At 41.4% G+C, this 15,967-nt stretch overlaps 1 protein-coding gene across 4 annotated transcripts in view; it reads left to right on the top strand.

Moving 5' to 3' along the window:
* The window catches only part of NCOA7 (nuclear receptor coactivator 7), a 159,485-nt gene that overhangs the window by 11,039 nt on the left and 132,479 nt on the right, over positions 1-15,967 (top strand). For 3 of the 4 annotated variants that reach the window (XM_061131670.1, XM_061131671.1, XM_061131668.1), the window contains exon 2: positions 13,844-13,954. In XM_061131670.1, the coding sequence (XP_060987653.1) occupies positions 13,905-13,954 (50 nt within the window). In that variant the 5' untranslated portion in view covers positions 13,844-13,904. Of the gene's footprint in view, positions 1-12,112; positions 12,247-13,843; positions 13,955-15,967 lie in introns of all 4 variants that reach the window. The other variant, XM_061131669.1, reaches the window with a different exon arrangement.

Genomic DNA, 15,967 nt, shown 5'->3' with positions numbered 1-15,967 from the left:
GCGACTAACACACACAGATAGATGAATGTACCAAGATGTACATAAGTCTCGCTTGGTGTTAAGTGATGTCTTCTTATAGTTAAACTTGCATAGCCGTGCACAGTGGTCATGGGATAAATGAGAACTGGAACAAAGAGATGCTTTCTTGGCTGTTTTTGTTAATTGACTGCTTTTGTCTCTGGGCTTTGGTATTCCTGACCTTGGTAGAATTATGCCTGTGGACAGTAATATGTACTATGTGGCGTTGATCTTCTTGGTAAAAATCCACAAAGTAATTTGTGGATCAGGATACTTCTAAAGGTGTGTTGACTTTGTTTTTGTTGTGATGGTACTACTGCATGTGAAAATGAAAGTGTTAGTCACTCAGTTGTGTCCTACTCTTTGCAGCCCCACGGACTATAGCCCGTCAGGCTCCTCTGTCCATGGGATTCTCCAGGCAAGAATACTGGAGTGGGTTGCCATTCCCTTCTCCAGGGGATCCTCCTGACCCAGGGACTGAACCCAGGGCTCCTGCATTGCAGGCAGATTGTTTACCATTTGAGCCACCAAGGAATCCTGATACTACTGCCTAACAACATCCAAAGCTTAGTGTCTCAGAACCACAAATATTTATTTCACATTCATGAATCTGCAGGTTGGCAACCATTGACTGGGTCCAGAAGGGCTGGGCTGGGCTCCAAAGCTGAGGCAGGAGTTCAGGTCTGTTCCATAGGTCTTCATCCTGGGACCCGTGTGGAAGAAGGAAAAGTAGCTACCTGGGATGTACTTTTCTGATGGAGAGCAGGAACTTGCAGGCCTCTTAGAGCCTTGTGTTGAAATGAGTACACTGTCCTCAGTCTGTTGATTAAGACAAGCCACATAGCCAACTGGCTTAGAGCGGAATGCCCTGTATGCTAGTGCAGAGCACCACTGAATGTCATAGCGGAAGCTGTGTGTGTGTAATTGTTACAAGGAAGGAGTACATAATTGAGGACAACAATCCAGTCTGGCCAAATACCCAAGGGCCCTTTTCCTTTGGAATTCTTCAAGAATTTTTATATCAAACAACTGCATAAACCTTTAAAGGAAAGCGTACTTAAACCATAGACTTGGTTTCTTAACCAGATCTCTTGGAAAATTAGTATTGACTACTATATAATTTTTTTCTTGAAGAAGAGGTCACAGAACCTCCCAATGCTGGTCTAACTTTGGGTTGGGCAGATTTCCTGCCCTGAAGACACTTTTCATCCTGCCTTCTTCCTGAAGGCATGTTTGCATTTTTACCACATTTTGTACTGTGCTAACCAAAACAGTACAGGCTTCTCTCCATCTTTGTCCCATATATCTGAAAGGAAGGTGGAATTTCTTGAGCATGCTCTGGTAGAGAACTTTTTCATTAAGGATACAGCTCTTTCTGGATTACAAATGGGACTGTCCGTTGTGTAGCACTGTTGAACTGCCACCGTGAATGGTTGTTTTGGTCATGTCTCACTTCACACACCTCCCTGGGAACACTGGCCCATGTGACCTGGCCTTTTCCTTTGACTTGCTACTTCTCTGTGTGAAACAAGTTTTATTTGGCACGACTTTTTATCGTATCCCTTTTTTGCTGATTATTTTATTTATGTCAGTTTTAGTTCCTTGTTAAAAATTGAAGTTTTCTTAGTGTATTGAGTCCTCTTTATGTGCATAGGTTTCAGATGTATGGTCCAGTGGTAGGATAAAACAGGCTCTTTATAAATGCTACCTCACTGAAGAGATGGCTTGTCAGTATGTGACAAGGTACAATTTTGGAGTAAGTGTAAATGGTTTATTGCCACTTGTATATTTATATTGTATGCTTATTTGTATGTAAACATACTGAAAGCATATTAAAAAGAGTGATAATTCAATTATTTTTTATTTGGCATTTTCACATGTATGAGTGTATGCCAGTGTATTTTGCAGATGGCATTCCGTTGCCAATGCCATCCACATGAAAACAAACAAGCATGTGGCTTTCCCTTAGTAGAATGGCCGTTTACCTGGTAAAGTGAGCATTATGTCTCTTGATTGTCTCAAAAGACACCCAGATTTAATTCTTGAAAACTAATGCTTACAACCTATAGGTTCTTTGTAAAGGCATTTCATTTATTACATCTTCCATCTGTTTGTGTCAGTTAACCCTGATTCAGATTCATCTAACAGATAGCTCCCACCTGATAATAGTAATAGTAACAATAAGAAGAAGAAATAGATGTAGTAACCACTGCCCATGCTTATTCCTGTCCTAAAATTCAAGGAGTTGGGGTATGATGCAAGACCAGGACCCCTGCAGTAGTTGATGGCATTTGCTGTGAGCAAAGGCAGCTGATGCAGTGAATGATGTTGGTGCCTGCTCTTTGGAAGGCCTACTCTTTGGGGAATAGGCTTGAGTTCTATACTAGTAGATAGAGACTCCAGAAGACTCTTTCCTTTTGGGCCAGGGCTAGAAAGATAACTGCGAAAAAAAAAAAAAAAAAAACAAATAGGCCAGAGATCCTAGGATTTTAGTAGTGGATCTGTCTAATAATATTAAAATGAATGCCAGAAGTAATAGAAGACAAATTTTTCTTCCTTTGTCATTTTTTGTAAAAAATAATATTTATCTTTTTACTTGGCTGTATCAGGTCTTAGTTGGACACATGGGATCCTTTGTTGCATGGACTCTGTAATCGTGGCACCCAGGCTGAGTTGACTCTCTAGTTGGGGCACGCAGGCTGAGTTGCTTGGCAGCATGTGGGATCCCAGTTCTCTGACCAGGGATGGAACCTGCATCCTCTACATTGCAAGACAGATTCTTAACCACTGGACCACCAGGGAAGTCCCTCACCTATTTGTTTGTTGCTGCTGTTTGGAGCCTGCCACCTTTGAACTCATCTTAGAGATGATCTGAAGTGATCTTACAGTGCTGAAGCAATAATAGGGAGTGTCCCTAGAAATCACCTCGTGACATTGCAGGCACCAGATATTTTTTTTCCTAACTTTTGTGGGTTTTGGACACTCATATGCCTGGAGCAGACACCCAATAAATAGTGACTGATGGTGAGAAAGAGGAAGTTTTCTGGTTGAGACATGAAATCAGCAGAGCAGACTCTGTTCTGTTTTCATTGTCTCCAATAACTTTTTACATGACTTTCTGTATATGTTCCCCATTTAATTTGTGTTTGTGTACAGATAGAAAACTGTTTAAGACTAAATAGTTATATCTTTTTAAGTATTAATGAGAAAATGCATGCAATATATTAAAGACCTTTGGTAGAAGTTTTATAAAATCATAACTTTTAGTTCTAAAAAGAATCATCAGTCTTAGTCCCTAGGGGGGAAAAAAAAGGTACTTTTGTAACTTAAAATCCATAAGGAAATTTTTTTAAAAGATCAAAATTCCGTTTTTAAATTCTGATTCTGTGTGTTTACTAATTTCAGTGGAGAAATAGTTGGATTGGCAGACAATTACTTTTCATAACCACAGAAACAAAAAAAATATGCCAACTGCTAAGGGATATATTTCTGGCATAGTCAGTTATATCATTACTTCAGTCCTTAATATTTAAGAGGTATTTCACTTAATTTAATGAAGTAAGGGAATGTGCATTCCAGTTAGCTTTTTAGAAGCAGTAAATGTTTATTAAATAGGTGAACGTGTTTAGTGTAGTGCATTTATTAATGAATAGCAATGACTAACTTGAATGTGGTTCAGAATCAATGTCCTAAAGGACGAATGACAAGAATGTTGGTGTTCACTCTCTTCTTTTTTTTAATGGTGGGTAGAACCAACTGCCAGGAAGAATCAGGCAACTGATGTGAAATTCTGTGTAGTGTTACAGCCTCACATTAGAGATCCATTATGAATGGTTCTGAGTTTGGTGTCAGACAAAGTTGATCATTCTGGCTCCAACTCTTATGGCTGTTTGACCTTGAATAAATGTTTTAACCTTTCTGAATTTCAGATTCTTTATCTAAAAGGGATTGAGAAAATGAACTCTCATAGAGTTATAAAGATTAAACTGTGTGTATGATAGCATTAAATTAAAAAATCTGGTGCATATGGTTAATGTTCGGTAAATGTTTTGACTGTTGCTGCTTGCTCTCATCTCTACATTCTCCTGGGCTGCCTGGCTTGAGTTAATTCATGATCTAACATGTCTGTTTAGGGGCAAATTTGAATCTAACTCTGCAGGCGCTGATGAAGATAGGTGTAATTTTCATGAACACAGGAACATTTGGGCTTGTTGAAATCTCAGTGGAGGGAATTTTCTGTTCCATGGGGTGCTAGACTCGATAAACACCCCTTGGACATGTTTCATCTCTAGACCAACCATTTCACAGAAAAGGAAACTGGAAGTTAGAGAAATTGAGTAACTTGCTCAAGGCTCTATACCTTGGAAAGGCTGGAGTCTGGATTCCAATGGGGTCTGTCCAGCTTCAAAGGTGCCTGCCTGCTAAGCCACTTTAGTCGTGTCTGACTCTTTGTGACCTTATGGACAGTAACCTGTCACACTCCTCTCTCATGAGATTTTCTGAGCAAGAATGCTAGAGTGGGTTGCCATGCCCTCCTCCAGGGGATCTTCCCGACCTACAGATCCAACCTGCATCTCTTAGCTCTCCTGCATCAACGGAGGGTTCTTTACCACTCGCGCCACCTGGGAGGCCCCTTTAAAGGTGCTGTGCTGCCTTAATATGAGTTAGAGGGCTTAGTCAGGTAAAGCACAGAGAATCCTGAAAACAGAACTACTCAGGTGTGTGAAGTTTGTAAAATCTCAGCTATGAAGGAATTTTTGACATGAAAAATTTTTGTAAAAAATTAATTAAAAATATTAGTCTATCCATGTGTTGGCTTATGCCGTACATCAGCATAAATCAACTATAGGTATACATATGCCCCTCCCCCTATGAAATTATTTCTGATCTCATTTCACCTATAGCTAAACTAGTGGTGGTATGAGCATCTGAGCATTTGTTGTGTCTTCTAATAAACTTGTGCTTGAGAATTTATTATTATAAATTATTCACTTATGACTTACCTGTTATAAGTTACTTGTCTTTTGGCATTATATTGATTTTTGAAACCTGGGAATTTAGATACTGAACTACCTGTGATCAGTTACTTTCCTTTAAGGCATTATGTCACCTTCACAAAATTGTGTTAAATGGGTTATATTATTTATCAGCTTCATCTCAGCATTATAAAAAGGTCATGTTATAAAATACTTATATACAGTTGACCGTTGGAAACTGTGAGAGTTGGGGTGCTGACTCTCTGTGTAGTTAAAAAAAAAATGTGTGTAACTTGCATGGGCCCTTTGTACATGCAGTTCTTTTGTATTTTCAGATCATGTGATACTATAGTATATTTACTGAAAAAATCTGAGTGTAGGTGGACTCAGGAGGTGCAAACCCCTGTTGTTCAAAGGTCACCTGTATTTATCAGGTGAGGGGTGTTGATGTTTGGTAGAATTGAAATCTGCCAGTCCACAGCCACCCCCCAGAGTGGTCCAGCTTGTGCCGTCATCTCTGGAGATTAGGAAGCTGCTCTCTCTGGAGGCCACTGTTTGCATCAAGCCCTTAATGTTGAGCCAAGACACCTCTCTCTCAGTACCCCGTGCCTGGTTCTAGGTAGACCCTTGAGGGTCTGTTGGTACAAGGGTAAATCCTCTACCAAATAGGATCCTTGAGATATTTGACAATAACTGTCCTTTCCTCTAGGGCTTCCCAGGTGGCTCAGTGGTTAGGAACCCACCTGCCAATGCAGGAGATGCAGGAGACTCTGGTTCAATCTCTGGGTCGGGAAGATCACCTGGAAGAGGAAATGGCAGCCTGCCCCAGTATTCTTGCCTGGGAAATTCCTTTCCTGACAACTCCTCTTTCACATCCTTTCCTCTCAACTCTTTCCATGCTAACCCCGACCAGCTCCTTTGACTAATATTCTTAAAATTTGGTAGCTCAGATGGTCAAGAATCTGCCTGCAATGAGGGAGACCTGGATTCAATCCCTAGGTTGGGAAAATCCCCTGGAGAAGGGCATGGCAACCCACTCCAGTATTTTTGCCTAGAGAATCCCCATGGACAGAGGAGCCTCTCGGGCTACAGTCCATGGAGTCACAAAGAGTCGGACACGACTGAGCGGCTAAGCTCACAGCACAGCTTAAAGTTTAGTTTTGGGTTATTTAATCATTCTAGTTGTTCCAGTTTCCTTCTATTTCTCCTGTATGAGGAGATCCAGAGCTAAATGCAATAGTCATGATATATTATAACCCTCAAAAAGGGTGGGACAGACCATCATAGTCTTTTTTATTCTGGGTTGACTGCATTAGTTTTTTATTTTTTGGCCTAGGTGGGTGCGGGGAGGTATTGTGAAGCAGTGGAATCACACCACTGGGTATGTGAATCTTACTGTCACCCCACACGTGATATATGCCTGTCCTATTCATTTGTGCTAATGCTGGGTTCTACCTCTCCCAGATGTAGAGCCCTCAGTTGATCTACAGACAGCTGACATCTGTCTGAATTGAAATGCTGTTATCCAAGATGTTATTTATCTATTCGAAAGTCTATCAAGTGCATATTTTCATTCGAATCATTGGTAAATTTATTAATGAGGACAAGGCTTAAGAAAGAACACTGCATTAAGCTGTTAACATCCTCCCTCTAGGTTGAAATGGGAGGTCTGCTCCCAGCTCCAGATAGAGGCCAGGCAGTTGGTGAGCACATGCCTCTTGGTATAGTGACTCAGTGCTTTCTGTAATCAATCCAATCATGGGGGCATTCATTCATGTCTAGGCCACATTCTCAATCTTATTCATAAGCAGATCAAGAGAAACTTACCAAGTGCCTTATAAGTACAGTTACACTATGTTTGCCTCATTTCCTTGTTGCACTAGAATAGTAACTGTGTACAAGAGGGAAATTAGGTCAGTACAGTTTGGCTAGGCCCCATTCGTGAACTTCCTTCTCTCTACCAGCCCTACATGTCCACCGTACCAGACCACCAGGCCTCCTTGAGTACCATGCGTTCCCTGCCAATGGCTTGTACATCCTCATTCTGCCTACTGAGACCAACCTCTTCTGCATTCAGCATCAAATTCTTGTTCCTCCCTTGCAGTCCGGCTCTGGCCCCAGACTCCCCTTCCCTTCCTGGCAGAGTAGTTGCTTCCCCTCTGTGCTGTGTGGTTCCTTGTATCACCAGTATCAGACTGCTTGCTGCTTGCCTTACCACCTGATGGATGTCAGTTGCCTGTTTCACCTGAGCGTCCTGGCCTGTGAATGCAGTCTTCCTCTTTGTATCTCCAGTGGAGTACTTGGTCCCTGGGAGATGCTTCAAAAAGGGATCTGCTTGTTTGTTGTTGTTCCGCTGAATGGTTGATTTTCTGTGAACGTCGTGGATCTCAGGGTTCACGGCCTCCTCTTCTAAGTCCTTCCCAAGCTGCCTTTAAGTATCACGTCTAAAAGTTTCGCTGGGGATTCGTATGATATTCTCCAGTGTGTAATTTGCATACTCCCTTTTCTAACTTTTGTTGAAAATTAAAATGTATTTGCACCTTGTCAGGCTTTTGGCCTTTCCCACATATTCAGCGATTCCTGACCTTTCCAGTGATGCTTTAGAAATCTTATTTGCACATTCTCTTCCTAGAGGGAACTTACACAAAGTGACTGTCAAGCCCAGAGGTGGATCTTTAGAGTATCAAGGAGATTTGATGAAATCTCTGTACTCATTTTGGGTAAGAGAGCACTGATACCCACACTTGTTTAATTCTTTTCAGATCTAATTTCAGTTCCCTTGACAAAAAATAATGGAATAGGAGTTGATGAAGTCTCCATTTTTGCCATCCATTGGCTTTGTCCCATTCAAGTGGTAGACCTCTAGCCTGTCCTTGATCACCACCTTGATTCTAGTATAACTGTGTAGTTCTTTGTTGCTATTAAGTTCTGTTTTGTTTCTGTGACACACATTTGTTTACTGGGAACGTCATCTCCTAGATGTTTCCCTTACATGTTTACAGCACGCTTTTGTTCTATTTCTATGTCTTTCTTCCCAGGTTTCTTGTTAGAGTGTTCAAGTTTCTGACCTTTGTTTAACACCTATGTTTCTGAATACCCTTTGTGTTTAGATGACAGTAGAGTTTTGAGAAGGACTGAATTCTTGTCATATTTCAGCATAAGTGTAAGTATTTTCTAGGAGGAAATGTTTGCATAGAAAAGTACATTTTGGCCTGTGCCTTATGTGGCCAAGCCTTACAGCGTGTTGTTGTCATTATATCATTTGTATAATAGGAAACATGTTTTGGGAAAACAGCTGATGGACATTATGTGTGCTCTGGTGTTTTCCTAGTCCCCACTGGTCATACCCGAATGAGCAAGGAGGTGCAGTGTGTTCGGTGCGGAGCCAAAAAGCCACCCTGGGCTGTGTGGGTCTACACTGGTTCAATGGAGTTAGGGTGTCTGATAGCTCTGTCCTTAAGTTCCTTCTAAGGGGCGTCACGGGGAGCATCAGACATTTGTTGGTGATACAGAAAATACTTTGTCTTTAACACAGCTCTTACGGGGTTAAGGGTTTTGTATATGTCATTTTTTTAAAAAATAATGAACTAAATTTAAATTGACTGTACTGATTTAAGATCACAAAAAGAAATATTTAGGTAGAAGATACATCTTGTACTCTCTCATAGCATTCTTCTTGGTCTGTAATGCACCCTGAAAGCAGGAGACTCTTGTAATTCAGTGTTTGGATGAGTCTAGGGTTTATTGATGTGAGGAGAAAGTCAACATTAAATGGAAGAAGGGCTTTTAAGAAGCCCATTATAACCACTTATAATGGAGAATGTAGTTCCCATTAAAGATTGATTTAAGGAGCTCTGGTTCTTCAGTGAAGCATGAAGGCTGCCGGGTGGTGCTCTGTGAAAATCATTTTTATAGCATCCTTTGCCAATCTCTTCCTGGTTAATCTGTTGGTGTGTCCGTACCTGAAAGGGCTGCATCCATCTGGTTTAAGAAATAGATCAGTTCCCAGAAATTTAAAAGAAACCAAAGATTTGGATATTTTTTTTTTATCTGTTGAATAGAAAATGGAAAAAGAACTCCTCTAGTTCTAAACAGACTCAGCAGCACCAGATGTCAGTTCTTGGATTATTTAATCTTTTTTTTTTTCCTTGTGTTTATTTTTGTCAATATTTTTCCACTGGAACCAAATATTAGTTTCTGGCTCAGCTTGCAATATAAAAATTTTCCAATTAGGTGGTTATGGCTTCATTTTTATTCATGAGGGAAAATCTATTAAATAGAGATCATCACATATGATGGCATGCAGAAGTGAGACTTTAAAATAAACTACCTGGCCTAGGGCAGGGCAGAGAGCCAGGGTTCTAATTCTTTCTGGAGTTCCAGGGGGACTGGCTTGAACCTACAGTCCCCATTTCCAAATAATAACTTATATATATATATATGTGTGTGTGTGTGTGTATATATATATATATATATATATATATATATATATATATATATATTTTTGCCAAACCAAGCAGGGGTTGAACCCATGCCCTCTGCAGCAGAGGCACAGAATCTTAACCACTGGACCACCAGGGAAGTCCCCAAATAACTGTTACTTTGGGAGGAATCCTTGGATTGATGTCTGTCTGCCATGTCATTAATCTTATCCTCAGGATTGGATTAATTCCTTGCTTAGCTTGCATGTGGTTTTTCTGCCTAGTTCTGTGTTAGGTATTTAGGGAAGTATAAGCAGAGTGTGAGACATGATGGTTTTTGACTTGAGGGAACCTTGGTCATCTGGGGCTGCGGAGGCTAAGTGAAGTGGCGTTGTCACGCCGTCTAGGATCAAGTGCCTCACAGTAAGTGATAAGTGACACGTGAAGTGCACTTATAAGGCAGAGAGAGAAGGGCACACAAGTGGCCAGGGAAGCACGGCTGAATCTTGTGCTGGATCCGGTCAGGAGAAGAAGTGTAGCAAGATTACCTCAAGCTTGGAGAACAGTAAGGATGAAGGTAGAGAGCTGGCGAGGAGCCCCGTGGGTTCAGGCCACATGTGAAATGGAGGTGATGAGAGTTGGGACACTTGGCTACTGTCGTTTTCATCTTTTGCTCCCCAGATTTTCGAATGAGTACTGTTCTCGTTGGTGAAGGCGTGGCTTCCACCCCCACCCTCCACTTTGCTGTTCGGTTGCTCAGTCGTGTCCGACTCTTTGCGACTCCATGGACTGCAGCACGCCAGGCCTCCCTGTCCATCACCATCTCCCGGAGTTTGCTCAAACTCATGTCCATCGAGTTGGTGATGCCATCCAACCATCTTATCCTCTGTCGCCCTCTTTTCCTCCTGTCATCAATCTTTCCCAGCATCAGGGTCTTTTCCACCGAGGCCGTCCTGTTGGAGGGCTCACTGACCCACTGCCCCTCCGCTGTGTTGGGTACATTTGTCTTAACCGGAAGAGTATACGCCGAGGCAGTAGATGCTGCTGATTCCAGACCATTTTTCCTAACTCATCTCCAAATGCTTTCTGGCCTCACAGGTTATCAAAAGGCATGGAAAGGTACACCAAACTGGATCTAAATCTCTGCTCCACCAAGGCTGGGAGGGTTGAACTAGGGAAATTAGCATCTCTCAGCCTCAGTTTACTGAAAGTAAGGATGCCTAACTCATAGTGTGGTGTAGGGATGAAAAGAGAGAACATGTGGGAAATGTTGAAATGATGACTTGTGGAAAGGAAAGGTGGTTTTCTTTCCTTGCTCTGGCCACTCTGCCCTTCCATGTCCAGACTTCATGCTTGGCCATTCTCTGTTCCTGAAATCCTTTCTCTTTTCCCTCTTTACCTGTTGAAATCCTCACCATCCTGAAAGGTTTACTTCGTTACCTCCGAGTTGAACTTTGTGTCTTCTGGATTCTTGGTGTTATTTTGGACAGCTCTAAGTTACTAACTCTCCATTTTAGTTATGGGCACACATCTTATTTTTTCCTACTGGTTGGTCAATCCGTTGAGGGCAGCCCCACGTCAGGGCTTCAGAGATAAACTAGTGAGAGTTGAGCCCGTGTCCTTCACTGTTTCCGTACAGGGCCTTGTGCATAGTTGTTGTATGTGCAGGGTGTTATCATCATATTGTTTTTCTTTTCCTCAAGTACAACCATATGCTGTTAATTTCTCAATCTTTTTCTCTAGCCCTCTCTGCACTCCTGTGCTTTATGAAATCTAACATCTGGTGAATGTCTCCAGCTGACAGTCCCGTGGGTCTTCAAAGGCAGTGTGCCCAAAACTTATCTTTCATCTGTTTCTGCTTCTGCACCCTGCCAAGTGCCTGCCCTTTTCCTGTAGATCATATCTTATCTGTGGTATCACAGTCTATCCAGCCCCTGAGGCAGAAACTTGGAAGGCATCCATCATCCCTTCCCATCCCATGTTGTCTTTGCGGAGTGCGTCACCAGATTTGGACTCATTTGCCTCCTTAATATGTCTTGAACTCATGCCTTCTCTTTCTGTGTAAATACTGTTGGCCTAAGTGTGGGCCCTCTCTCAACTAGTTAGACAGTGATATCTTCTTTAAAAAAATCATGTATTATTATCATCTTTAAAATTTATTTATGGCTGTGCTGGGTCTTCATTGCTGTGTGTGGGCTCTCTCTAGTTGCAGCAAGCAGGGGCTACTCTTCATGGCTGTGTGCGGGCTTCTCATTGTCGTGGCTGCTCTTGTTGCAAAGCATAGGTTCTAGGGTGCTCGGGCTTAAGTAGTCGTGATGCACGGGCTTAGTTGCCCTGTAGCAAGTGGAATCTTCCAGGACCAGGGATCAAACCTATGTCCCCTGCATTGGCAGGCAGATTCTTAACCACTGGACTGCTAGGGAAGTCCACTGTGATAGGGCAAGAGTCTGTTCACCCTCTTGTCAGTCTTCTGAAGTCCATCCTCTGTACCCGGTGGGTGTTACACGCCCTCCCTCCCCGCGGCGAGGTCTGTCGGGAGGGCGGCCGTGGGGTCAGCCTGAGCCCTTGGTGTCCTGGTGCTGGAAGGTGCCGGGGAGCAGAGGCAGTGCCTAGTGGGCAGCGAGGACACAGTTCCAGCTCTTCGCATGACCTGAAAGGTCCTCACGGCCCAAATCCTGTCCATGTCTTCATCCTCAGCTCCCACCGCTCTCCTGCTTCACGTTTGATCCTGGAGCAGCAGAGAGAGACTGTGTCTACACGTCGCTTTTGTTCAGCCGGACCTGCTTCCCGTGCCCTGTAACTAGGAACCCACGCTTATCCTTCAGATCTTGGTGTGTGGGGGGCTGCAGGAGGGTGGGCCCTGTGGAAGCCTCAGTCTTCTTCCTTTGGGGTCTGTTTCTTCTCCACAGCTGTTTGTATCCCACAGAGCTGAGATCCTGAGTGTCTCCCTTGCAAGACAGTGAACACTATTAGGGCAAGTCTCATGTCTTGTGGGGCTTCCCTGGTGGCTCAGACCGAAAAGAATCTGCCTGCAGTGCAGGAGACCCGGGTTTGATCCCTGGGTCAGGAAGATCTCCTGGAGAAGGGAGTGGCAACCCACTCCAGTATTCTTGCCTGGAGAATCCCATGGACAGAGGACCTGACAGGCTACAGTCCATGGGATCACAGAGAGTCAGACACGACTGTGTGACTGACTTTCCTTTCCTTTCCATCTCTTATTTATCTTTGGTCTCTGATACTTATCGCAGTGGGGCTTCCCTGGTAGCTCAGACAATAAAGAATCTGCCTACAATGCAGGAGACCCGGGTTCCATTCCTAGGTCGAGAAGATTCCCCTGGAGAAGGAAATGGCAACCCACTCCAGTCTGAAGAATCCCATAGATGGAGGAACCTGATGGGCTATTGTCCTTGGAGTCGCAAAGAGTTGGACACAACTGAGCGAGTTTCAGTCATTCATTTCACTCATTTATCACAGTACCTTCCCTGTAATAGGGATTGTGAATTACATTGTTTATGGAGTTGAAATAAATTAGTAAATAATTTTGATTGATGAAATTTTTTTTTTTTTTTTTTTACTTTGAGACTCATTCAGGGTGAAAAGGCAAGATTTTAGGAAAGGCGAATGCTATGCAGAAAATTTAGATTAGTGCTCCAGGCAGTAAGTAGACTTTGGGGATTTTTGAGCAGGGGCATGGCATGATGAGAGTGGTATTTAAGGAAGACTGATCTGAAGACCACCTCTTATTATAGGTTTAAACCAGGTTACTCCTGGGAAGCAGAGGTGAGAGTTGCACGGGAGAGATAGTGAGGTAGAGGCAAGCAGATAAAACCTTTCTGAGGGATAGCTTCCCGAGGCTTTGTGCTTGCATTTCCACATTTGCTCGAGTGAGATGTATTGATACTTGCTGACATGTTTCCAAAATAAAATAGAATGCTGGTGTTATTTTTATTTTTAAAGGAAGAACATTCTTGTAAAACACCCAAGTGATCCATTTTTTTCATCATTGTGGATGAGACATATTCATCATTAATGGCTTGAAAATAGTGATTATGAATTCAAAGATTTTTTAAAAATTTAGCTTCTGCATAGCCAGCCTAAAATCTTCCAAAGTCAGCAGTTTTTGCTTTAGCACACTTTGAAATAATTGTTAATTATGAGGAAAGTACTTCAATTTATTTTTCCAGCTACTTTTCATTTTGTTAAAATGTTTTAACACCTCCATTCTAATTATAGTTTCCTGCCCCCCCCCCCCCACTTCCTCCAGGGGCACTTGTATTTCATATATGACTCATGTGACTCTACTCACTGGTTAAAGTTTAGCTTCTATTTCTTGGGGCCATGTAGCTCTATTTTCCTTCTTTCTTCATATTGGCCATTATGAACTTCTTAATTTACAGTCACTCTATTTTTTGTTTTTTTTTTTACCAGGGTTATGACTCATTGATTAAAAAGGAATTTTCCAAATATTTTGCACTTTTGATCGCATGTTATGGATACCAAGGAAGAGAAGAAGGAACGGAAACAAAGTTATTTTGCTCGGTAAGCATTTGTTTGGCAAATTTATACCAGTATTGAAAAATGTTTGAGGGGACTTTGTCCTTAAGTATTAAGGACATTTGGCTTTTTTTTTTTTTTTTTTGATTTGTGACTATTTCTAAAGAGGGCACGTAACCAGGAGCAATTAGATGGACTTTGTTTCATCTTTTTCTTATTTTTACTAGAGAAATAACACTTGGTTCTTCTATTTTTATCTTTGACAATTCTCTCAGGCCAGTGCTGCTCCGAGAGTCTAGCTGTCTGTATGCATCACACTGCAGACTGCTCAGAATCCTGTGCTTAGCAAGCTACATTGCATTTTAAATCCTAAGTACTTATTTCCTACTGCTCTTTAGCTTCATTAGTTGAGCTATAACTAAAAACCTATGACATACGTAAAGTTTATTACCTTGTGGGGTGTCTATTACTAAAAAGTATTTTTGTAGGTAAATGGAATGGATGAAATTATACCATTGTAGTCCTTGTCATTTTTAAAGCTTGAACTCATCCAACATATACACATATGTTGGTATCTGAATGGAAACAATCTACTGTATGATTGGTTATTATTGATAGATTTAAACATCTATATGGCAGCCAGTCACTATTCATAATAACATGAAAGGTACACTAAAACATTTATAAACCATTTTGATGGTTGGACTGTTTTCAAGCTCAGAGTGAGAACTTGGGTTTAAAATGATGATTATAATCTCCTAAACTGAAATATTTCTTAAGAACCAATTCAGCCTCACTGCATCCCCAACTTTTAGCATGCTTGTTGAAGATGCATCTCCTGTTTTCCAAATAAACATCTTGGGAACTGAAAACCAAACTTTTTGTTGACACGTTTATGTCTGGATAGATTGTTAATGGGAGAATGAGGGGAATGAGCATTTAAGGATCTACTCTGTGCCAAGTACTTTACTTATTATTTTATTTAGCTTCACAATAGACTTATGAAATAGGTTTTACTCCCATTTATTAATGAGGTAACTCAGAAAGTAAGTATTTTGTCCATTTCATGTAGTGTAAGAGTCAGTATTCAAATATAGGTTTATATCCAGGGGACATGTTTCACTTAGTAATACTAAACTATGAATAAGAATTTTCGGAAAGCAAGAATTAAACTACCAATTTTAGTGAATTGTTTTCCACTGTTAGGACCCTAGAGAGTAGCAAGGTTGTTTAGGGAAGAAAGACATCAGCCATCTAATGGGTGAACCATAGAAAGGCAGGACACTTGGAATAAACACAACAATATAGTGATTTTTTTTAATGTTTGAGATAATTTTAGATTCACATGTAGCTCTAAAAAATAATAGAATGATGTCTTCCACCCTTCATCCAGTTTCCCACCTTACGTGACTATTGTATAATAACTGTCACAACTTGGAAATTGACATTGATACAGTCTTCTAACCTTATTCAGATTTCACAAGGGTTTACAAGCATTCATTTGTGTATGGGTGAGCATGCATGTGTTTAGTCCTGTTCAGTTTTATTACATGTAAATTTGTGCGGCCACCATCACAATCAAGATACAGATCAGTTCCTTCAAAAAAGTTTCGTGTGCTACCCTTTGGAAGCCATATTCACCTTCTTCCTTCTGCCCATCCCTCCTGACAACCACTGCTGTTCTCCATCTCTATAATTTGTCATTTCAAAAATATTATATGAATGGAATCATACAGTAGCTAACCTTCTGAGATTGGTTTATTTAAACCCAGTTCAATCCCCTTGATATCTTAGTCTATTTGGACTGCTGTAACAAAAAAACAAAAAACAAAACAACAAAAAAAAATGTAACAACAAAAAAAACCATACTGAACGGCTTATAAACAACAAAAATTGTTTCTCACAGTTCTGGAGGCTGGAAGTCCAAGATCAGGGAGCCATCATGTCTGTCTTCTCACTGTGATTTCCATGTTGTAAAAGAGGCAAGGAGCTTTCTCAGGCTTCTTATATAAGGGCAGCAATTCATGAGAGTTCTGCCCTCATAACCTAGTCACATCC

The sequence above is a fragment of the Dama dama genome, chromosome 28 (assembly GCF_033118175.1).
Source record: "Dama dama isolate Ldn47 chromosome 28, ASM3311817v1, whole genome shotgun sequence".
In the NCBI taxonomy this organism is placed as follows: Eukaryota; Metazoa; Chordata; class Mammalia; order Artiodactyla; family Cervidae; genus Dama; species Dama dama.
The sequence above is the reverse complement of the archived record's forward strand: the minus strand, read 5'-3'. Positions and strand labels throughout refer to the sequence as shown.